Raw genomic sequence first — 25,000 nt, forward strand, 5'->3', positions numbered from 1 at the left:
GCTTTTCTTTTCGTTCGCATTCGGCTCAAAAAGAACAGCCTGCAGGGAAACCCATTGAAAAATCTGCAAGGAAGCTCACTTCCTTGTGTTTCGTTAAGCAATAACTCGCTCCTAATTGGGTGACGTCAGTGTTCTCCGCTGTTTTCTATACCGGGGAGGGGAGGAGGGGGGTGGGGGGGGCGGGTGCTCAGATCGGTGAACCAATAGGATCCACCGCCTGTTTTCGACCGGCACCCGCCCCTCTAGAGTCTAGACCAGAAACCACACAGGCTGGGCCAGGCTAGTCCGTTGATGTCCCTAATAACACCTGTGTCACATGTCCTTGAGTTACTCTATTAAGGCAGCGTTCATGCAGTTTGCACCACTAATGCATCGGCATAGGTCAGTAGACATTGTCCAGCGAGTATAGTTTTCGAGACATGTTCTTTGGGACTAAAGTGGCAGACTGATGGACCGATCATTCTTGAGCCTCACCGCTAGTGGGGTTCAAACTGGTGGTAAAACCCCCCTAGTGAGACCTTTCACTGTCGGGTGGAAAGAAGATGTTGGCTTGATGGCCCGGGTATCGGAGGAGACCCGAGGCTTTCTTCACCCTCCCAATGACTGATTGTGGGGGTTAGCAGAGATGGAGTACTTGTAGAGAGGCTGGGGAATTGGCTTTACTGGGACTTGAAGGGGAGAAAATGTTTTTCTTTTGTCTTGAAGGGGCATGTTTTGCACAATAACAGTCTTTTCATTATGTCTGCCCACGATCTCTGTGATTCATACAGTAGGCTACGTTTGTTTACTTCAGTCACTGATACTAAAATCTGATATTTTATTTTTTCTATGAACCTGTGACTTGACACCCATATGAAAATAAAAAGATTTTGAAAAGAAAGAAAACTGGTGGTAAAAAAAAACAAATCCTCAAGAATGTAACAGCCCATGGGCCCTAGCCTGGCTACATGGGCCCAGCCATATTCCTTTTGCCTAACCCTCCAGTTTTCCATTTGTATCCACTGGGTAAAAGCAAGTTGGGATGGTGTTTGCATTCACACTGTTTATACTACTATCCTCATGTCCATCCCAGCATCAGATGTCAGACACAGCCCCGGACACAGCTCGGGGAATCTGGAGTGATTTCTCAGAATCCTTGGCGAGAGGGGAACCTGCTTAACGGCCAACTGCAAGTGACATCTTGAGCGCTCATCAGCGTGACATGTGGCAGGGCTTGACTGAGCTCACGCTCGACGTGACAATCGGACGCGGCGAATTGACAGGTGAAGCAGCCGAGACGGTGATCATTGTTGTCAAGTCGAGATGGTAAAACGCTACGCTGACCCATAAATATTGAACTTGCCTACAGGGGGATGACCTGTGCATTGGCTGATTGTGCCCCTTCCAGCATAAAACGTATACTGCATGTGTGTATATATATACCTGTATGTGTTGGTGTGTGTGTGTGTGTGTGTGTGTGTGTGTGTGTGTGTGTGTGTGTGTGTGTGTGTGTGTGTGTGTGTGTGTGTGTGTGTGTGTGAGTAAGAGAGAGAGAGAGAGAGAGTGATAGGATGATAGAGAGAGAGAGAGAGAGAGAGAGAGAGAGAGAGAGAGAGAGAGAGAGAGAGAGAGACAGAGAGAGACAGAGAGAGAGAGAGAGAGAGAGAGACAGAGAGAGAGAGAGAGAGACAGAGAGAGAGAGAGAGAGACAGAGAGAGAGAGAGAGACAGAGAGAGAGAGAGAGAGAGAGAGAGAGATTTCTCGGGCAGCGAAGTGTCCATTGAGAAGAAAGAAGGTCAAAACCTGTTTGTGTTATTTAGGTGAAAGACCTTCCAGGCCTCTTGTGCGTAGTGTGCACACAATGTCAACAACACATATCACGATTGCTTGAATGACCAAGTATGGTAAATATGAAGGAATATCCCTTGGTGATTTTGACGCAGAGACATATTGACAGCACACACATTCACAGTCCCTTCAGTCTTCATCATGTCAACAAATGCCACGCGTGTCTTCCCAAGGATTAAAATTGCATACATGGAGGTACTAGAAAATACTGCAATCATTTCCTGAGTGCATCTTTTTTTTTAATGCTGTTTTTGATCTGTAACGTCTTTTGAAAAAATAATGTTGAACTCTTAATAGCTACGAAAATGTGGGGTTTGGATCCGAAGCACGTTGGCTCGATTGAGTGGCTGTAACCATTTAAAAATGCAGCCTTTGAAAATTCAGTTTTTTTAGTTCTTGTTTCTGTACTGTTGAATTCTTAGCTGTGTGAACGTACAATTTGGATGCAAAGCAGGTTTGTTGGATTGAGTGATTGTAGCATATGGGCCATTTAATCAAGGCTTTTGTCCACAGTGTCTTACAGTATCATGGTGCATAGGCTACATAAGTTTAAGAGTATCTCTATATAACTTGAGAATTCATTTCTTCAGATAAGTGACTTTTAGGCTACTCATTTCAAAGACAAATATTGTACTTTTGACTCCACTACATTTCTTTTAAGCATATCTTTGAAGACAGCTTTTAATACACAAATGTTCCAAAGTAGCCTACAGTACTCAAGTGTACCTTTATACTGTCAACCACTGCAATTTTGGATAATTTGACCAGGCTGATGATTGTCATTAAAGGTTTTTAGTGCCCGGGCCAATGACCAGGTTTCCAATATATCTGCATCTACAGTACTGTGACTAATCGCCCACGTACGCAAAAATCTAAATGAGTATGAGCAAAAAGCAATCAGTGATGGCCGAGGTACAAATATCTCAGGCTTGAACAAGGCTTGAGCGCTTGGAATAGACAAGGACTGGAGTAACTCTGAGGCTTAAATACTGCTGGCTTGATTGAAGTGAATGAAGTGCAGGTGGTCACACTGGCTCTGGACACACCCACAGACAGACAGACAGACAGACAGACAGACAGACAGTGTTTTGGTTGTAACACCAATTGACATTTTTGTTATCATTCCCATTATACTGTACACAGTCTCATCATCATCATTCGAGTGCCCTCGATATCTGTGACACAAGCTGCTTCCTCTGGTCTCTAGCTGTTGCTCATTGAATAAATATCCTATCAATATTGAATAAAACCAAAGTACTCCAGTACTTTAACCTAATCAACATTTTGACTGAGAAACTTTCACTTGTAGTGGAGCAATATTTTCAACAACAGCAGTAGTAGCTGCTGCAGGTTGTGCACTTTGACCACTACTGCTCACTGAGCTCCATGAGCTCCAGCTCCAACTCCACTCAGTTTGTACTGTATTCCTGAACACCAGAGATCAGCCTGCAGTAAAATGTACACAGCTGAGAAAACCATCTTCCAAAGAATCAAGAGCACATGATGACCTATAGCCTACTTCCACACTTGATTATTATAATAAACAACTGTGCATTTATTGTGTGCAAGAAATGCAACTATTGACAAAAAGTAAGTGGTGCAACTCTGTGTGGGGGTGGGGGGGGGGGGAGTTCCAGACCCACAGGAACGCACCCAGGGTGCCGGGCCGGTTCCGGCGAGCCGCCCCGAGTCCGAAACGGTTGAGAAATGACTGTACCCTGTACTGTACTGTACTGTACTGTACTGTACTGTACTGTACTGTACTGTACTGTACTGTACTGTACTGTACTGTACTGTACTGTACTGTACTGTACTGTACTGGCACACCCGAAATCACCATATATACAGTTAATATGTGCGTGTGTGGTGAAAAACAACCATGCTGTTTCCGTGCTCAGATGCACCCAGCCACCCAGTCAGGCAGACAGGAACCCACACACATAGTCACTTAACACGAGGCCTGCCGGGAACATAGGAATTTTAAAACGTAGAATCTTGTGGCCTGCCACAAACGGAAAAGCCGTTTTAACAGCGATGTATTAATTAATGCATGTTTTAATACGATCGTATCGAAATCTACCGTCAGTTAGCTTTGTTATGCTTCTGACACAATGGGCGCGGCCATTTTGAAAATGCGCGCGCATCCACTTACATTGCCGGCTCTGGTTTCAGACGGCTTTATCTCACAGAAGCGACATTGCAGAGGACGCTTTGTCCCAGACAAGCGTTTTCAACGGCCTGTAGCAGGCGCTGTGATACTCGCGGTCAGCTTTTTCCACCGCCGAGCGAGACAACAACAACCGGTCATGATACCACACACAGCAGCTTTTCACAGGAACAATGCGATTACGGATATTTGGATCTTCAAAGTAAGTGTTACGCGCGATAAAACCTTGGCAATACGCAATCGAGGGATTAATGAATGGCGGCAGGCAGACGGTTAAGGAAGTGTTTGCACCACTTAAAAATTACATTCGAGACTGTGGACATTCTGTTGCTATGTTGCTGTTACTGCATGCTTGCATATGCCGGTCAGAACTTGACATGAAGGGGGTGGGAGCCCTACAAATTTACTAAATTAATTAGACACAACTTAGTAATTGACTGTATAGTAGTAACCAGCAGGAGATTGGGGGGAGGTGTGTGTGTGTGGGGGGGGGGGGGGGGGTGTTGGAGAGGCAGAGAGACAGAGAGACTTCAGAGACTAATGAACTAACCGCAGGGCCTGCTCTCCTCGCCCATGTGACTGTGGTAATTGGGTCAGTCAATAGCCCCGCGTGGTAGCAGCGACGGTAGTGGTGGAGAGGATAGCTAAGTCTGACAGGGTAGTTCACACCACAGCAAGGAAATATCGGCCATGCTATTAGCTAGAGTGCCGTACGTGGCGACCAAAGTGCTCCCAGCTAGCCGGTACGTGGTCTCATGGGGTCCGGGAAGGCGAAGTGGGCCGGAGGCCATGTTTAGCAATGGTGCGAAGGGCTGGGGCCAATCAGGTACGCCCAAGCGAAGAGCAAGCCGAGAACGTGCTCATGCTGAGCGCTGTGGCGGCTGCACTGTTATCATTTATTTTTGAATTGCACATACGGTGTCAGTATATGTCTTCACAGGGTGCATGTGTAAGGTCCGACATACTGACAGTCTGACACCCTACCTACCGCCTACCCCAAACCCTGACCTAAACTTTTAGTACTTCTAGTAAGACTAAACCTTAATTGCCCAGACTCTTCTTCAACAAAGATGGCGAAAGCAAACATTCTTTGTTCGGTACTCATACAATTGTATGGTACAAATTAAAAACACTGAAGTCCTTAAACCAGAAACCCAACCGAAGCCACGGGTGAGTCTTAACCAGCCACGCATGTGTCGGACTGTTGCATGGCGGACTGTTAGTACGTCGGACCAACGTATGCACCCCATCAAGTAGGCCTACATGAAATTAAAATCCTCAATCAAATCTGCACATTGCCTCCTACTATAGGCTGAAGGCTGTACTGTGATGGTTGTTGTTGGTTGCTTATTGTCACAGTCCTCAGTCGGCCCACTGTGGGTTTAAGGGTTTGACTGGATGCTCACATTGTGCTGCCCTCACGCCGCAAACCCTGGTCTATACAGGCCTTAGCCAGACCCATCTCCAGTCCAAACCCTGGTCTATACAGGCCTTAGCCAGACCCATCTCCAGTCCAAACCCTGGTCTATACAGGCCTTAGCCAGACCCATCTCCAGTCCAAACCCTGGTCTATACAGGCCTTAGCCAGACCCATCTCCAATCCAAACCCTGGTCTATACAGGCCTTAGCCAGACCCATCTCCAATCCGCCAAACCCTGGTCTATACAGGCAGCAGCCAGACCCATCTCCAGTCCAAACCCTGGTCTATACAGGCAGCAGCCGGACCCATCTCCAATCCAAACCCTGGTCTATACAGGCAGCAGCCGGACCCATCTCCAATCCAAACCCTGGTCTATACAGGCCTTAGCCAGACCCATCTCCAATCCAAACCCTGGTCTATACAGGCCGCAGCCAGACCCATCTCCAGTCCAAACCCTGGTCTATACAGGCCGCAGCCAGACCCATCTCCAATCCAAACCCTGGTCTATACAGGCCGCAGCCAGACCCATCTCCAATCCGCCAAACCCTGGTCTATACAGGCCGCAGCCAGACGCATCTCCAATCCAAACCCTGGTCTATACAGGCAGCAGCCAGACCCATCTCCAATCCAAACCCTGGTCTATACAGGCCTTAGCCAGACCCATCTCCAATCCAAACCCTGGTCTATACAGGCCGCAGCCAGACCCATCTCCAATCCAAACCCTGGTCTATACAGGCCTTAGCCAGACCCATCTCCAGTCCAAACCCTGGTCTATACAGGCCGCAGCCAGACCCATCTCCAATCTAAACCCTGGTCTATACAGGCCTTAGCCAGACCCATCTCCAAACCCTGGTCTATACAGGCCGCAGCCAGACCCATCTCCAATCCGCCAAACCCTGGTCTATACAGGCCGCAGCCGGACCCATCTCCAGTCCAAACCCTGGTCTATACAGGCCGCAGCCAGACCCATCTCCAATCCAAACCCTGGTCTATACAGGCCTTAGCCAGACCCATCTCCAGTCCAAACCCTGGTCTATACAGGCCTTAGCCAGACCCATCTCCAATCCGCCAAACCCTGGTCTATACAGGCCGCAGCCAGACCCATCTCCAATCCAAACCCTGGTCTATACAGGCCTTAGCCAGACCCATCTCCAATCCAAACCCTGGTCTATACAGGCAGCAGCCGGACCCATCTTCTCCAATCCGACAGGAAGATAGTTAGTTACTGCGAGAGTGAGGTCTAGCCAACACCAACTCGGGACTCCTGGATCGCTGCCCTCCACACTCTCCTATCTTTAACATCAGGTTCTTGAGCTCTACAGTGTTGTTAGCTAAGCTGTCGCACCGCAGTGCGTCTACGTAGGTGGTGTGCTTCTAACCCCTCCTGGCGTTGGCTCCCATAGAGTTAATTTACTTTACTGGCTCAAGTTCTTGGGTGCCTGACGCAGTGCCAACAGGAAGTAATGGGAGGAAAACGATGCGGCTCAAAACTCATATGCAATATGAAATCGGCAACAAAGGCATGCCTTATGTAGTCGCAATATCAATATGACCTTAATGGAAAGAGGCAGCTTGGGATGATCCATACAAATTCATTTACTTTAAGTGTTTTTGTTTTTGTTTTTTTTTCCATTCTGAAAGTTCTATAAGTGCATACACATGACTGTATAATATAACACACATGCAGCCAACATGACCCACCCAGATTGGATTTTGCATCCGTCACACATTGCACACATTAGACGATCGTGCAGATGGTTGCTGAATTGATTCTCAAAGGCAATTATGTCTGTGGCTGCTGCTTCTCCACTATTGTGACGCGTGTACAGATAGACGTCGAGGTTGTGATGTTGTTTATTGCTTTTTCACCATGCACCTATATCTATATGTAGTAATAACACTGTTGATCACAGCAGTGTCTATTGGCATTGAGGTATCCATACAATACAGGCCAGTAACTGACTGAGGCCCTAATTGATACTTTGTCCGCGTTTGTCACGTTGCGGTGTCACATGACAAAAATTGCCAATGTACACGCTCACAACGACGCGTTGAGAGCCTGCGGATCAACAGTTTCCACCATGCGACACTGGCGTATGACAAAGTATCATTTGAGCATAAAATTAAACTTGTGTTGGGGCTAATTATCCTCACTAGTAGCTGATTATGGAGTGTAGTAGATACCAAGTCTACAGCAGGCCTATATGCACATGACTGTGAAACGTGGCTGTGTGTGTGTGTGTGTGTGTGTGTGTGTGCGCGCGCGCGAGCGTGCGTGCATCCGCGTGTCTGTGTTTGTGCGTGCGCACTAATGAATGTTTACATCAAATGCTGTCAGGCTGAGTGGGCGTTAACTCGAGACCTAGTGTGCATTCTTCTCGTGTTAAGTGTTGCCAGTTCCTCATTTCTTTTATAGAAATGAGGACAAATTATGGTTGGTTCCACAGATGCTGCTGGCCCTGAATCCATGGCTGCGTGTAGCCTACATACTGTAAATCGGATGAGAGGATGAAGCCAGAAGAATGTTTGTTGCTGTTTTTTTTTTTTTTTCCCCTCCCATGTGTGTCGAAATGCAGCCTTCACACTTTAGCGTTCACGATCTGTTTATGTGCAACTTTACATGTAGCTCAGTCACAAGAGCATTAAACATCTTAACACAACACCTTGCGTGGCATTAGTCCATGTCAATAAGACTGGCATGCTTCTTTACTACACTAGTAAAATGCTGCTAAAAGGAAATACTGTACTGTTGCCGTCACCATGGTAAAGGTTTTGCTACAGTTTAGATTTCCCGCTGGGACGCTAAAATGTATACATTTCCCATGGTAAATCTATGCAAATATGCTCCATTCACTGATGAATACCAAAACAAGCACCACTTGCTTCTCAGAGAACGTTCCAAGAGATTCATTGGGCAACTATTGCCACAGTCATCTTAAGTCATCTTCAGTAGACTAGACGAGATAGAGAGTTGACAGGACATGACAAGACAAGATCTTATGTGAGATTACGGCTGATGACATTGAGCGTATGTGTGGTTTGCCTGCCTGTTGACTAACAGGTTGGGTCACCGGGGCACCCTGCTGAACGTTCTGTTCTTCACTGAGCCTTGTGACCGAGGAAGGGCTTAGTGGAACAATGAAACCACTGACTTTTCTTTGACAGCGTTCATAGATTACACAACTAATTTTGGATTTAATAGCTTCTACTGATTACTGGAGGAGAAAACACACACACACACACACACACACACACACACACACACACACACACACACACACACACACACACACACACAATAGAGAAGAATCTGGATCATTCAATTTGGACAAACAACTTTATTTCTGGTAATGCATCTATACACTGTACATTCAGTCACTGTAGTATAAGCATAGCTATTTTCAAACATAATCTCATAAAGTCCTTTACTTTACAATATAGTCCGTGTCGTGAGAGAAGGGGGAGGGGGTGCCGTTGAAGGAGGGATGTGGAAAAAGGTGTGAAAAGATGGAGGGAAAAAAAGGATAGATAAATAAGCCAAGCTTTTTTTTTTTTCCTCGTACTGTATATGCGGCATTAATAAATGGGAAAGCTTACGTTTACCTCTTACATAAAAATATTTCTAGAATTGTAAAGTTTATAAAGCATTAGCAGCAGCGTAGGGCTAAAAAGATACATGAGGATGGGGAGAGGGGATTTGGGGTCCGCAAGGTGGCGTAGTCTAAAGTCTGATTCATTCATTCATCGCATGGCGGTGATGCGCGCCAGAAAGAGCATCGTTACAAGATCACAACGCATTGCAAGGTGAACTCCTTATGAACTTGCAAATCGGCTATTTGCGCGGCGAGACACCGTCATACGCAACAAAGCATAAATTAGACTTTATGTGACCCATTTCTTTACCATAGGTCTGCTATTTGATATTGAATATATTGTTAAAAATATATATGAACTGGTGAAAAAAGTCATTCAATATAAAGACTCTACCGTAAAAAAAAACAACATGAAAATAAAATGGATTAACATCATGTTTATGTAGGGAATACTCTTACGCACTGCAATAATTGTTTTTGAAACATGTTGTCAGTTAAAACACAAACTCAAAAAAAAAGAAAGAAAAAAAAGAACAAGACTGCTATTGTAAGAAAATGTATTTTTGAAAAAGGAAACACCATGTACATATATAATACAATATTGTAAATGAAAAAAGTATTTACATTTGTAAATTCTTATTCGAATCTTCACACTGGCTAGTATTTGTCTATTAATATGGACTATTATTGCTGCTGTATTGTCCATCATTTAGCAAAATGATTGTTTAGAAAACAATGTTAAACCGCTATACGCTTTTACACGGGAGAGCAAAAAAAAGCCAATGTCGTCATTTCTCCCTTTCTTTTATAGAAAACCATGAATAAAGTAAACGACAGTTATCAATTCCTTTAAAGTGTAAAAAGAACTATAAAATGTACCAATTTGTTTAATCTTGTTACGGGTGACAGACGCAGTGTCACCCTCATGACAAAGTTGCCCTCGGTAATGTTGCTTAAAGAAATGGGCGTCAGCATAATGCCCGTACTTTGACATGTCTGCATTCAGACACCTCAACCAAAATGTTGGCTCTCCATCTACAAACCAGGAGTAACAATTTACCATGTAGCAATTGTACATGTGGCTTCTGTTTGATTTTTTTTCCATTATTTTATATTTATATATATATATATTTATATATAAAAAGATTTTGACATGCATCTCATCAAAGAAACAGTTTCCAATGAAGAAAAAAAAAAAGCGCTCATTCAAAAAAAAAAAAAACTAAACCAGAAAGCCTAGCAATCAGTCACTTTGTTTTCTGCTTTTCTTTAGAAAAAACATAAAATAAAATAAAATAAAGAAAAGGGGGGAGGAGGGAGGGAGTACAAGAGTAAGTACTGTTGTAAACTGCTTGGTTTTAGGAATACTAACAAAATGATCTGCTGATGGTGGTCTGATTGGTACTCGCCACCACAGACATGTGCATCCACAGAATGGAACCAAACCAGGGCTTCTCAACATGACCCTCAGGAGGTCCTTTAGTACAGTACAAAAGATGTTTGAGATTCACTGGGTCTGCATCGACTCACACATTCAGGGACCTGATCATATATTAAAACAACGCGATATGCATGCTAGTGTCAACGGTTCATTTTAACGTCGACCTTCTCAGAAATGTCCCCATGCACGTAACGAACCCACTTTTCGGTCCACTCTGACTCACGCGTTGAGAAACACTGCTCTGGTCAAGGCAATGCTTAAATTTATAGCCCGTCGTGCGACAATCTCCCGCGCTGAGAATATTTTACAAATATTTTCTGCGTACGACACCGCCATATTAACGACAAAGTACAAATCCGGCTTAAGGTCCCTGGGTCAGTGCGGTCAGTGCAGCATCTTGCGACCGGGATGGTTCGGACCTTGGCGGGTTGGAGCTCATTCTTGTGGTCACACAAGGCTTGGTGACAAACGCATAAACATCATCAGTTTTCCTATTCTGGAAACCTTCCGCCCACTTCCAGGCACTTAAGGTTGTCCAGCATCGCATTTGTTTTCTTTTTTTTTTTTTTTTTTACTTAGTTGTGTTTTGCCCATGTGAATTATTAATGTTGTAATAAAAACAAGTTTTTTTTTTTTTAGTTTGTTACATGTTTTCTCTCTTTCGCTCTCTCTCTCTCTTCTAAATAAGACAAATTGCTTTTGCATAACACAATAAAAACCCTTACGTGTACAGTATCAATGCCCAATAATGACTATATGTATGGCAAACCTTCTGACATTTCATGCATAAAGAAAATATATGAGTTTTCTATTGAAAAAAAAAATGAAAAAAAAGTGAACATAACAGACGAGCAATAAAATATCCCCACAATAAAAAAAACAACATCATCATCATCAACAGCCAAAGGAAAATAGCATTAACACAATGTACATTCAGATTGCATTGTACCCACTGTGGAACTGGAGCTTCCTAACACCTGCTTTCTAGTCCTGGTAAACAGTGGTGGAAAAAAGTACTCAAAGTTTTTTTTACTTAAGTAAAAGCACCAATACTGCAATATAGAACAAGTACAAGTCCAGAATTCGACATTTACTTGAGTAAAAGTACAGTATTGGCTTCAAAATGTACCAAAAGTACTAATTGTGCTGAATGTCCCATTTTAAGTTTTCAAATGTGTAAAAAATCTTTTGAAAATAGCAGAACTACAAGCTCACAGTGAGCTTGTAGATTAGCTATTTTCAAACGTCCGAAATGTATATAGGGCTGAAGTTTTGTAATACGAATCAAAATCTAAAAAGCGAACTAGTAACTCAAGTTTTCAAAAAAATGTAGTGGAGTAAAAGTACAATATTTGGATCCGAGATGTAGTGGAGTAGAAGTAAAAGTAGGCCTATTGGAAATTGGAAATACTCAAGTAAAGTACAAATACCTCAAAATTGCACTAAGTGCAGCACTTAAGTAAATTAACTTAAGTTACTTTAGTTTGCACCACTGATTCCTGGTAAATACGCGAGCAAAACCGCATGATTCCACGATTAGCACAGCGTTTCAAATATTGTCATTTCAACGAGTTATGCTGAAATTTACGTTATGTTGTCCAAAGTTGAAGGGAAGTTGGGGCGGGGGGGAAGGGGGGACTCAAGCAGTTTCGCATTCTCATACATACTGTATCGCTCTCGGTCGTTACAAGCAAAGGGGGGGGGGGGGGGGGGACAACAATAATTGCCAAAAATGGTCTTCAATAATCCCAGACTGCATTGGCAAGCAAGCAGGTAGACCGCTATTTTCTTGTCATTTTTATTTACAATACTTTGCCTTGATAAAACATGACAACAGTATTTGAAAGAGATGCATATAATCCACAAAATGCTTATTGGGGTTTCTATTGTAGCAGTCATGAATATGTTTTAGTTTTTTTTTAGTTTTTTCTCTTGTTTTTGTTTTTCCAAAGTAATATCGAAGACAATAGTGGGAGTACAATGCAGTATAACAGTATTTTTGTTATGACAAAGTGCGATTCATTATTGTAAAGTAAAAAACAAAACAAAAAAAACAACAACATATATTTATATTTACATACCATAATTTAATTCAAATGAACATTTTGTGGTTCTTGCAAAAGGTGCCATGTCCAGCCCTAAAAATCATAGCATTCAGGATCTTTTGGAACTAAATGTAGGGGGGAGGGGGGGGGGGGAACGGCATGCTGGCTTTTGTTAAGCAAACGTAATATGAAGAAACGACGTCACACTGAGGTCTGGTTTCTGGGCTTTAGACCCATCCCACAGTTTATCTTCATAAGATAAGACTTCTGGGTTTTTACCCAAAATGCTCACAAAACGCATGATGAGGACAAAGCTGTGTGCCGTGTTGTGTTCTGTGCGACGTCGCCAGAGAGAGGGGACATCGAGGAGAGGACAGAGAGGGGACATCGAGGAGAGGACATTGTTGTTATCATCCAACGCAAGTGCTCACAAAAAAAAGAAAAGAAAAAGAAAAGAAAAGGGAAAAACTAACAAAAAAGAAAAGGTGCGTCAAACCCATGTTCTCAACCAGATATTACTACAGGGCTTCCTCCAGGGAGGGGAAAGATCAAGGGCTCCATTTTTGTCACCGCTAAAACCCTCATCCCTAAACTTCTTTGCCTTTTTTTACTATTTTGAAAAACATTTTTGAATAGTTCAACTAGCCAATCCACATTGACACGTTTTGAGCTTGTAGACTGGCCATTTTAACCATTCAAAAATGTTTTTCAAAATAGTAAAAAAAAAGGCAAAGAAGTTCAGGGATAAGGGGTTTAGCGGTGACGAAAATGGAGCCCCAAGTCCAATACCTTCTCACTGCTTCCGCCCACAAACACCATGATTTTGCAAATCAAGAATGGTTGGGGGGGGGAAGAAAATGGATGAATTGAAACTCAATACTTTTCCCTCGGTGGAATGCAAAGGCTTCCTTAAGACCTACAAAAAACCACGGTGACACTGTGGACAGTTCATCTCGCTTGTTTTTGTATTTGTTATTTTTTTTGTTTTGTTTTGTTTTATGTCTTTTCATTGTCAAGCTCCAATAGCATAGAGGAACAAAGAAAACCTTCTTTTTTTTTCTCTCTCTTTTTTCTTTTTTTTAACATATCGCTATGCAGTCTCTTAAATAGCTTATAACATCTTGAGATTCTCCATCTTCTTCATGGTGGGGAAAAGGGGGGGGGGGGGGGGCGGAGTCTTTAACCAGGGCATTGTGGGTAAATGGGATGCCAGGCCAATACAATGACCTCACTCTGGCTGTCTTGTTTTAGACAGTGCTCACAATTCAACGTCTCTCTGATGATGCGCTCGTATTATATCTTAATATCATACAATAATCTTTCATCAATTATCATCACAGGAAAGTCTTAATACAGGCACAACCATACCTTGTGCTATACAACTTTTTTTTTTTCCATTTTCTTCTTTTTCTCAAACTGTCACAGTCCAGTTTTCAGTTTGTGGGTAAAGGAGGGGGGCGGGGTGCGATTCAGTGCTTGTTGTCGTAGTAACATGTACTTCCCTGGTCAGTCCACAGGCGTCTCATGGCCTGAGGCTGTTAGCCGTCTTTCCTCAAGGACGCAACGCAACGCACCGGACATTTTTCCACGGCCCCGTGCCGGGCCGAGGAGGAGGGCCACATCTACTGCATTTATTCCCCCCCCCCCCCCCCCCGTCTTGTAGGGGGAGTCGCATTCTTTTCTGTTTCGTAAGGGCCAGCGTGACAAGGGTTGGTGCCAGCCAGGTTTGGGGGGCCAACCCGCGCGTTTATGAGTTTTCAGGGTTGGTTGGCAAGGCGGAGGGGGGTGGTGGGTAAAAGGGGTGGTGTTCGGTGATAGGGTTGATGGTGCGCGTCGTGCACACGTGTGTGCGAGTTAGTTGCCATTGGCCGGCATGTCCATGGGCGACGCGTCCTTGTCACTGCCAGATTTGGGCCACAGCTGCGTCTGCAGCTCCTTGACCACCCTCTCCAGGTGTTCCCGGGCCTCCCGTTCCTGCAGCAGGTCCGCCCGCAGCTGTTCGCGGTCCACCTCGGCGTGCTGCAGCTTCATCTGGAGGTCCTCGATCTGGAAAACACACACAACGGGAGTTTGAAAGGTTGCTTCGCCAATGGCGAGGCGGGTGTCTGTTTTTGTCGTTTTAGTCTTTCTGGGGGCGGGGGCAGGGGGGGGGGGGGGGATCTTCCTTCCTGTGCCTATACTTGGGTAACGTGAGACACACCAGACGATGTTCGCGGTTATTGTTCTTGAAAATTGCATTAACACAGACAGAGCGAGCAAGCACGCACGCACGCACACACACACACACACACAAACGCGCGCTCGTACAGACGTGGTGCGACAGACTGTAACACATCAGTCATTCCGACCACATCCGGCAGCGACCGCTTACCCCTCCCACCCAGACCTCTATAAGGCCTCTGCTCGGCCACCAGACACAAAGAACGCCAGACCAAGGCTGAAGACGACATTATCGTCTTAGACTGTGTCTCTTCTCAAACGACCACAGACAAGACACTCAACAATTCACTAAAGCCCTAAAATGTCTTTTTCTTAATGACAGGCTTCACAAAGTGCAGTATTGGCTTTAGGCAGGCATTGAGTCAGAGCTGTAGCATGTACTACTCTCGCTCGCTCTCTCTTTCTCTCTTTTGTTTTGTCTAATCTGCATTTCCCATGATGCCTGAGGGGAAGTCGACGTCTCTTCCTGTTTCCTCTTTGGGCTAGCACTTATCGTGTGTCTGTGCACTTACAGACTACACCCATTTATTTTAGACTGGGGCAAAGGGGAAATGTGTTTTTTTTCTTTCTATTCTCCTCATACTGACCTTCAGAATACTTTAGCCTCGGAGTGAAAAGAAGAAAGAAGCTTAGAAATGTTGCAATTTTGTTAGAAGGCATTTACGTAACTACACCACCACCACACGGCTAGACTTTATTTTTTACTAGGATGTTTGAATGTCTATGTGCATGTGTGAGAGTGAGTGTCTATGTGCATGTGTGAGAGTGAGTGTCTATGTGCATGTGTGAGTGTGAGTGTGTATGTGTGAGTGTGAGTGTGAGTGTGAGTGTGAGTGTGTATGTGTATGTGTATGTGTATGTGTATGTGTGAGTGTGAGTGTGTATGTGTGAGTGTGTATGTGCATGTGCATGTGCATGTGCATGTGCATGTGCATGTGCATGTGCATGTGCATGTGTGAGTGTGAGTGTGAGTGTGTATGTGCATGTGTGAGTGTGCATGTGTGAGTGTGCATGTGTGAGTGTGTATGTGCATGTGTGCGTGTGAGTGTGAGCGTGCATGTGCATGTGCATGTGCATGTGTGAGTGTGCATGTGCATGTGCATGCGTGTTTGTTTGTTTGTCTCTCCGTCTGTCAGCTTTCATGTCAAAGTCATGCTTTTGTTCTTGTGCACGCACAACCCTTCTACAGTTGCCTATATACTTGCACGTCTATCCATTCTTACATTCAACGGCACATACAACCCGTGTTGTCCGTTTAGGGATATGGGGTATAGATAGCATGGCGAAAATAGGGGCCCCAAATCCCCAAACGTCTTTGCCTTTTACTATTTTGAAAACATTTTAAAATTGTTCAACTTACTAGCCGATCTACATCGACACGTTGTGAGCTTGTATATCGTCTAGTTGAACTATGCAAAAATGTTTGTCAAAATAGAAGGAAAAAAAGGCAAAGAAGTTTAGGGATAAGGGGTATTGCACTGGCGAACATATGGCCCTTAGCGTATTACTCATAGAGTATATATATAATAGAGACTGAACTGGCGCGAAGCTCCGCCCCCCCAGCTATTCATGTCAGTGGAAGTTGCTCAGTGGCGTTTTGAAGCACCCGGAAGACTGCCGGAAGTCCCTCCCAGGACCTCAACTTTGAGGTCCTGAGTGACGTAGGGCAACCGAGCGCTCAACGTTAAAGCCCAGCTACACGGGGTTTCCCGGTCATGAATCCACGGGTCCGCCTGTAGTCCCTCCTCCTACCACTAGGACCCAGAGCTTCAACGTTGGAAAGTCTGCCTGCCCCCTTGGTATTACTGTGTTTGCCTATGCAGTATATCACTGGTTCCATAACATTTCAGCCCGTGACCCAAAACAGAAATGAGATGTTCCCCCGGGACCCAAACTAGTGAAAATACCAGATCTACAAGCTCATAACGTGTCGCTTCGCGGCACGTTGTGAGCTTGTAGATCAGCTATTTTCACTACTTCTTAAATATTTCTTCGAATTTATGGAATTTCTTAGATTTTTCGTTAATTTCTTCATGACATTACTGAAAATAAAATCATTGGATTAATTCATGAAAAGATTAGCTTTTGGGGATTTTTTTATATTTTGTAATGTTTTTAAATAATAATAATTAACCCATTTTGGGCGGGAACCCCTTTTGGTGTTTTAAACATTATGTTATAATTTAGCTATTGAAAAATAGCAGATCTACAAGCTCATAGCGCACCACCGAGTGGCGCGCTACGAGCTTGTAGATCTGCTATTTTTGAAAAATCGTGAAAATATTTTTTTCAGAAAACTGGAGGATTTAGAAGATTTTTTTTAAATTTCGAGGCCTAAATGGGTTAACTTACACAATACAACATGGTGTTCTTACCTGTGCCGAGTACTTGGCGCGCAGGCGTCCCGCCTCGCAGCCCTTGTCACAGACCCGCAGCTGTCTGGCCTGCTCCAGCTCCCGCTTCAGGCGCACGCGCGACTCGTTCGCCTCCTTCATCTTCTTCTCGCTCTCGGCGCGCAGCCGCTCGATCTCCTTCCGCAGGTTGCGCTTCGCCTCCGTGGCCTCCCGAAGCTTCTCCTTCTTGGCTACCCTCAGGAACTCCAACTCCTTTATGGGGGGGGAGGGGGGGGGGCAGTTAGCATTGGCAAATGGTAAATGGTAAATGGTGCATTTATATAGCGCCTTTATCCAAGGCGCTTTACATAGATTGTGCATTACATTCACCCATTCACACACACATTCATACACCGATTGCGGCGGAAGCCATGCAAGGTACCAACCAGCACATCGGGAGCAATTTGGGGTTCAGTGTCTTGCCCAAGGACACTTCGACATGTAGCCAGGAGGAGCCGGGATTCGAACCGCCGACCCATGGATCATTGGACGACCTGCTCTACCTCCTGAGCCACAGCCGCCGGTGGCAGGCACCACATGACACAACATTAGCTTTGCGTCTGGCTAATGAAAATTGGGCTGGTGCAGAAATGTTGCGTTTCGGTGGGGAAACACTTCACCCCGGACCAAAGCGTACTATATATCTGCTAGTTTGGGTTGAGCTCGACTGTCAAACTTTATGCAGAGGAGAGCATAAACAGAGAAAAGAGCTAGCTGTGCTAAAAATAATCATGGCCACATACAGTATATTCCAGTAGGCTACTGCAACCATGCATCTGGGTTTGGGTTAGGAAACCAAATGGCCAGTCTTTTTTCATAAGAAAAACATTTTTCCCCACTTCAGTGATGCGTGCGTGTATGCATACATGTGTGCATGTGTGTGTGTGTGTGTGTGTGTGTGTGTGTGTGTGTGTGTGTGTGTGTGCGTGTGTGTATTTGTGTGGAAGCACGCCCCCAGCCTTCTCATGGGAACCTAGCAGTCAGGACAAGCAGCATGTCTGTCATCAAACTTTGTTGCTTCCTAGAAGTGGACTGATGAGAACAAGCCCCATCACAACCGCCACTCCATGCTTGATTTCACACATAATGCCTGCATTCACTACCCTTCAGCATGTCACAATGTTGACGTGTGGATTGAAACCCGTTGCATCGTACTTTCAGTCACCTCTAGGTTGTTAAATCGAGAAACTTTAAAAACACCTTTCTTTTGTTGGTCGGGTTTGTGTTTCTTACTTTCTAAATGGCTCTTCGAAACGGAAACTAAATCCAAAAATGGAATGGTGGAACTAAGAATGTCCTCCTGCACAGCGTTTGTCCTGCAGGACACAGACTCACTTGTCTGCATTTTCTTGGTTCTCGTCCAAGACCAAAAATAAAATTGGAAGTGGGGCATTTCTCTTCGAACATCCGCTCTTACTTTCTATTCCTTGCCAAGTCATGTTCATGTTTTAGTAGCCATAATCAGCACTAATCCACTTCTGTATATAGTTGCTTTAAGCCGACTGATTTCCCACGGTTTCCTACCTTTCATGTGAGCCCGTCTATCTCCGTGAAAAATAAGGAAATAAAATAAAATGTGACAGATAGAGAGGGACCAGCACTGAAATGTGATTCCCTCGGTCAATAGTGATATGCATCGCCGTGTATTCACTGAAATGCAACCTTATGCTGCGTAAATATAGGACATCTGTCAGTGCCTATTCATTGGCATGAGCTAGAATATGGACCTACACTCCTACAGTATGTTCCGTGGGAGGTGGGGTGCTCACACAAGCCCTGACAACCTGATCGTGGTGGCTCCTGAGCCAGCTATATTACACCCATAGTGCATTGCACGTGCAGCAAGGAGGTTTCAATGGTTGAATGTAGGCATTATGGTACTGTAGAGATTATGCGTTTAGGAATGCTATGTATCTAGGAGTAGGGCGGTTCATCAGCGCTTAGCCCAATGAGACTGTGGGAGCCTCAGACTCCCCAGATTCCGAACTTGTAGAAATTGGTTACAGTACCAGTTCATGAGCAAACAATATCACTTGTCAGTTATGTGACTGTTGTCACAGCCGACCCAGGAAGAAGTGTACTATGTCTTGGTTGGTTGGTATGTGCACTGTTCGTGCCATTTCCTCCTCTGACAACAGGTATGTGTGTTATCGTCATCCAATGGGCATGTATCGTGTTATCATCATCCAACAGGGATGTGTGTTATCGTCATCCAATGGGCATGTATCGTGTTATCATCACCCAACAGGGATGTGTGTTATCGTCATCCAATGGGCATGTATCGTGTTATCATCACCCAACAGGGATGTGTGTTATCGTCATCCAATGGGCATGTATCGTGTTATCATCACCCAACAGGGATGTGTGTTATCGTCATCCAATGGGCATGTATCGTGTTATCATCACCCAACAGGGATGTGTGTTATCGTCATCCAATGGGCATGTATCGTGTTATCATCACCCAACAGGGATGTGTGTTATCGTCATCCAATGGGCATGTAGTGTGTTATCATCACCCAACAGGGATGTGTGTTATCGTCATCCAATGGGCATGTAGTGTGTTATCATCACCCAACAGGGATGTGTGTTATCGTCATCCAATGGGCATGTATCGTGTTATCATCACCCAACAGGGATGTGTGTTATCGTCATCCAATGGGCATGTATCGTGTTATCATCACCCAACAGGGATGTGTGTTATCGTCATCCAATGGGCATGTAGTGTGTTATCATCACCCAACAGGGATGTGTGTTATCGTCATCCAATGGGCATGTAGTGTGTTATCATCACCCAACAGGGATGTGTGTTATCGTCATCCAATGGGCATGTATCGTGTTATCATCACCCAACAGGGATGTGTGTTATCGTCATCCAATGGGCATGTATCGTGTTATCATCACCCAACAGGTATGTGTGTTATCGTCATCCAATGGGCATGTATCGTGTTATCATCACCCAACAGGGATGTGTGTTATCGTCATCCAATGGGCATGTATCGTGTTATCATCACCCAACAGGGATGTGTGTTATCATCACCCAACAGGGATGTGTGTTATCGTCACCCAACAGGGATGTGTGTTATCATCACCCAACAGGTATGTGTGTTATCGTCACCCAACAGGGATGTGTGTTATCATCACCCAACAGGGATGTGTGTTATCATCACCCAACAGGGATGTGTGTTATCATCACCCAACAGGTATGTGTGTTATCGTCACCCAACAGGGATGTGTGTTATCATCACCCAACAGGGATGTGTGTTATCATCACCCAACAGGGATGTGTGTATTACTGTGATTCAATAGGCTTGCCTGTTATCATTATCCAAATGGGATGTGTGTGTGTGTCGTTGTCCTTCAACGGGGTGTGTATGTTGTGTGTGTGTGTGTGTGTGTGTGTGCGCGTGCGTCTGTGCGTCTGTGTGCTACAATACCTGCTGTAGGCAGCGCTTGGCCTGCAGGGCCGAGCCCAGCTTCTCCTCCTGCTTGACGCGCATCTTGACGATCTCGTGCAGGAACTTCTCCTTGGACTCCTTGGAGTCCAGGCCGCCGTCCAGGGCCTGCCGGAGGGTCTCCAGCTCCGACTCCAGGCCGCCGGACTCCCCCGCAGCGGTCACAGAGGAGGGGGTGACGGGGGAGGGGGAGAGGGTGTTGGTCGGCAGCGACGCCGATACGATGGCGCTCTCCGCCGACGTGACCGTGCTCGCGACGACGGGCCCTTGTTGGGTGCAGCTGGGCAAGCTCAGGTCCTTGGCGACGGGCCCTAATTGGGTGCAGCTGGGCGAGCTCAGGTCCTTGACGGAGCACGAAGAGGTGAAGGACGGCGACGAGAGCGACGACAGCGAGGAAGTGACTGTTGGAGAGCGAGAGAGAGAGAGAGAGAGAGAGAGAGCAGCGGGGTGGTTAGTTTTTCAATAGTTACTCGTTTACTTTTTCTTGTTATGTGTCTAATAGACCCCCAGGTGTGGTTAGAATATTCCAATAATATGTTTATCTGTGTATTTTTGGTTTCTTCCTGAAAGCTGAATGCCTTCGAGTCAAAAGGCCCACTTTAGTGTTATCCAGAGTAATCTAGTAAGAGAGTGGCGACACGCTTTGATCTCGCCGCAAAGCGGGGTGCTATGGGCTATAGTTCCAAACATTGGAACTATCCCATTAAGATAGAATGAGCACTTCCGCATTCCATTGTTACAATGGGAGTCAACGCTAGTGTCGCCACTCTCTTACTAGATAACTCTGGTGTCATCAGCAGTGGCATACTAAATTAACTGGTGGGTGTGGCCACATAAAAACATCATTTTAACACTTTCTGTATAACACCTCCTAGTATAATGAGAGTACCTGATCATCATGTTTCACACTCCATCTTTAACACTATTTCACACACATAGCCTACATACAGTCGCTGTAGACACTGCTGTAGAACTTACACTCCTCTCGGCTCTCCACCTCGATGTCCACCTCAGAGTCTTTGTCCTCTGGCGGTGGCGGTGGCTTGCTGACAACGGCGGGAGGAGGCGGCGGGCAGCAGGGAGGTTCGGGCGGCGGGTGTGGGTGTGGGAGTGGGAGTGGGATCTCCTCCGTGGCTCTCCTCTTGCGGGGTCGGGAACTGGCGGCGGCGCTGGCCCCCTCGCTGGGGGGTTCACCCCCGCTCGGGTGGGAGGTGCTGGGCACGCACGGGGACAGGGGCCCCACCTTACCCAGCGGGAGGGGCGTGAGGGCCACATTGGGGGCCACGGCGCTTTCTATGCTCTTGTAGTTGTAGAAGCTATACGAGGAGGAAGGAGAGGGAACCAAGGTTAAACCATTTGGTTTATTTCATCGCGCTCGTAATGTCACCGCTGGAAGTCATATTTAAAATACCGGTAATAATAACGGGAGCGTTTTCTAGTGAGGAATACTGTACTTTTCTGTTCTCCTAACGGGGGAGAGCAACGACAAGCATAGCACTCTGTCAGCCACTCGCTCATATTTTGTGAGAACATGGGCAACATCGAGTGCGAGTGTGTGGTGTGGTGGTGTGAGCTCAGCTGACGTGGCAGAGCAGCAGCAAGTGGGTGCTTGCTAGTATGAGTGTGTAACAAGTGGTGGTGGAGTGTGGGAGGCAACGGTACAGTCAAACATCAATGCCCCCACGATCACCCCCACCCCCACCCCCGCCCCCGCCCCTACAGCTCGCCACCTGCCAGAACACCAGTGGTGTAAAGTAACTAAGTACCGTATATTTACTTAACCCTTTTTGACCTGAGATCAGATTCTATAAATGTCTTCTACATCCTGAGAGTTTTCTGAAAAAGCTATGTTTCTATGTCAGTCGTTCTTCGATTTTTCAAAAATAGCAGACCTATAAGCTCATAGCGCGCCACTCGGTGGCGCGCTATGAGCTTGTAGATCTGCTATTTTTCAATAGCTAAAGCATAAAATGATGCTAACACCAAAAGGGGTTCCCGCCCAAAATGGGTTAAGTACTGTACTTAAGTACAGGTATTTGTAATCGAGTCTTTCCCATTTCCAATAGTTCTACTCCACTACATCTCAGAAGCAAATATTGTACTTTTACTCCACTACATTTATTTTAAAACGTTGGTTACTAGTTACTTTGATTATTATCATCGATGCCAATACTTTTGTACTTTTACTTGTAACGGAGTATTTCCATATTACAGTATTGATCTTTTACTCAAGTAACAAAATGTAGTATTTTTTTCACCATAGCAGAAGACCAAGCACAAGCAGCCACTTCTCAAAATGGCCGCCATCTCACCCAAAACCATACCAGCATGAGCTTTTTGAATCACGTCTCGTTCCTATTCTAATAGACGAGTCACGTTTTCTGCAGACTGTCGCTTACAGAGACCATCTGCCATTTTGTTTCTTAATGTCATACAGTGCGCTCCGCTCACCTGTCTCTGAGTAGGGCCAAGGGGCGACTGCAGGAGTCCTTGTCACCAGCGGAGAGGTTAGGGGACCAGGGTCTGAAGGCCGAGGGCCTCTGTCTGGGTCCCTGAGAAATAGATGAACAAAATACTTTAATGCTTTGCATAATGTACATTTAATTGTGGTGCATATACATTATATACACACCCTAACAAACTCAAGTTACAGTTCAAAAGCTAATTAAAAAGACGTGTGCCTCATCAAGTCATTAGGTTAACCCATTCAGGCCTGAGATCAGATTCTAAAAATGTCTTCTACATCCTGACAGTTTTCTGAAAAAGCTATGTTTCTATGTCAGTCGTTCTTCGATTTTTCAAAAATAGCAGACCTACAAGCTCATGTGAGCTTGTAGGTCTGCTATTTTTCAATAGCTAAAGCATAACATAATGCTAACACCAAAAGGGGTTCCCGCCCAAAATGGTTTAATTGCCAAAGAGAGATCGGCTAACAAGAACTAACACTGAACTAGAAAAAGTACACCAGGTCAGGTAGGTTATTGTACACCAGGCCAGGTAGGTTATTCTGGGCCAGCAATGTTCAGAATTCGCCAATCAGGACGGAATATGAAGAATCAGACAAATGCACCTTGATCACACGACTATAAAGACAATGTGTTCCGATTCGCGTGACGTTTGGACAAAATCTGTAGGAGTAATATAACAAAATGTGCCTCCTGGTGGTGCTATAAAAGGCTGAAAGGCTGAAATTGTGTGTGTGTGTGTGCGCGCGCGCACAGTTTCACGTTGATCGAGCTAACGGTGCCGGAGATTTGCTGCTCGCAGACAGACAGACGGATGGACACACACACACACACGGACAGACTGACGGGGTGAAAAACGTAAGCCTTTGGCATGGCGGAGACAACAACAATAATTAGTCCACTGAGGCACACAATAGTAGTGTCTTATCATACATCGATGAAATAAGAGAGTAATAATACCCACGTGGGATATTTTTTTAGGAAATATTGATCTCTGTATGGCACATCAATCATTATATTGTGGTCATATTGCGTTACATAGCTGTCTCAAACTTCGCTCCATCTCAGTAAGCCAATACATAGGGCTGGGTATAGCTAGAGTTACCATAGTTAGCATGGTTTGCCAAATCTAAATTTAAGCACTGCCCTCATCCCCAAAAGTTGTGTATAATATCACATGACATCCAGGTTGAGTCTCGTTTGGAGGGATACGGCCCATCACCTTGGTACCTAGTTAAAATATAAAAATAAATATCCTTATTCGGTTTTCTCCAAAAGTCATATGTAGTCTTATTAGGCATCATAGTTTCTAAAAATGACACCTTACTAGGAAGATTCCCTGCTTTTGTGAGGGTAGGTACCCTCACAAAAAACATGCGGTAATCCTGGTCTCTATACTGCCTCCCCCTGGCCAGCCGAGGCGCCGGATGGAGGGGGAAGGAACTGGTTGGAATAACGTGTTCCTTCCACACGCTTATACGTCCAACCGGGGAAACTCCCCCGTCAGGTGAAAAGAAGAAGCGGCTTGGACTCCTCATGCATTGAAGGAAGCATGAGGTCAGTCCGATGCTCTCCTCGGGTTGGCTTGGTTGAGTGTAGTGCCCAGGATTACATTAGATAATTGACACTGGGTGAAAAAAATGGGGTTACAAAATCGTGGGATTAAAAAGAAATATATAAAAAAAAGCTTCCTTGCTAACAGGACGTAGTCTAGCCTTAAACTCGATGTCCAACTGCACACACCTCCTTATCTGCCCGAACCCAAGCAACAAAAAAAAGAAAAGAAAAGGGGAGAAAAAAATACCTTATTGGCTGAGGCGGAGAGGGACCGTAGCCAATCGTGTTGCTTGTCTTTCTCGGACGATGGGGGATGCGATGGGAAGTCGTGTTCGTGTTTCGACTTCTTGGCCGGAATGGGATCGGATGCCTGCGAGAAAAACGAAATGAAAAGAGACACTTCTTTTAGATAGGCAGGGT

The 25,000-nt window shown here is 45.2% G+C and overlaps 1 protein-coding gene across 1 annotated transcript in view; it reads right to left on the reverse strand.

Annotated features, from left to right (window-relative positions):
* Nucleotides 1-12,253: 12,253 nt before the first annotated feature.
* LOC306913545 (ski oncogene-like) overlaps nt 12,254-25,000 on the reverse strand; it is a 53,777-nt gene continuing 41,030 nt past the window's right edge. Inside the window, exons 2-7 of the mRNA XM_079490274.1 lie at nt 24,828-24,950; nt 23,010-23,110; nt 21,537-21,874; nt 20,541-20,959; nt 17,089-17,319; nt 12,254-14,539 (exon numbers count right to left, since the gene is read on the reverse strand). Of these exons, the coding sequence (XP_079346400.1) occupies nt 14,348-14,539; nt 17,089-17,319; nt 20,541-20,959; nt 21,537-21,874; nt 23,010-23,110; nt 24,828-24,950 (1,404 nt within the window). The 3' untranslated portion in view covers nt 12,254-14,347. The remainder of the gene's footprint in view (nt 14,540-17,088; nt 17,320-20,540; nt 20,960-21,536; nt 21,875-23,009; nt 23,111-24,827; nt 24,951-25,000) is intronic.

The sequence above is a fragment of the Electrona antarctica genome, assembly GCF_951216825.1.
Source record: "Electrona antarctica genome assembly, chromosome: 2".
In the NCBI taxonomy this organism is placed as follows: domain Eukaryota; kingdom Metazoa; phylum Chordata; class Actinopteri; order Myctophiformes; family Myctophidae; genus Electrona; species Electrona antarctica.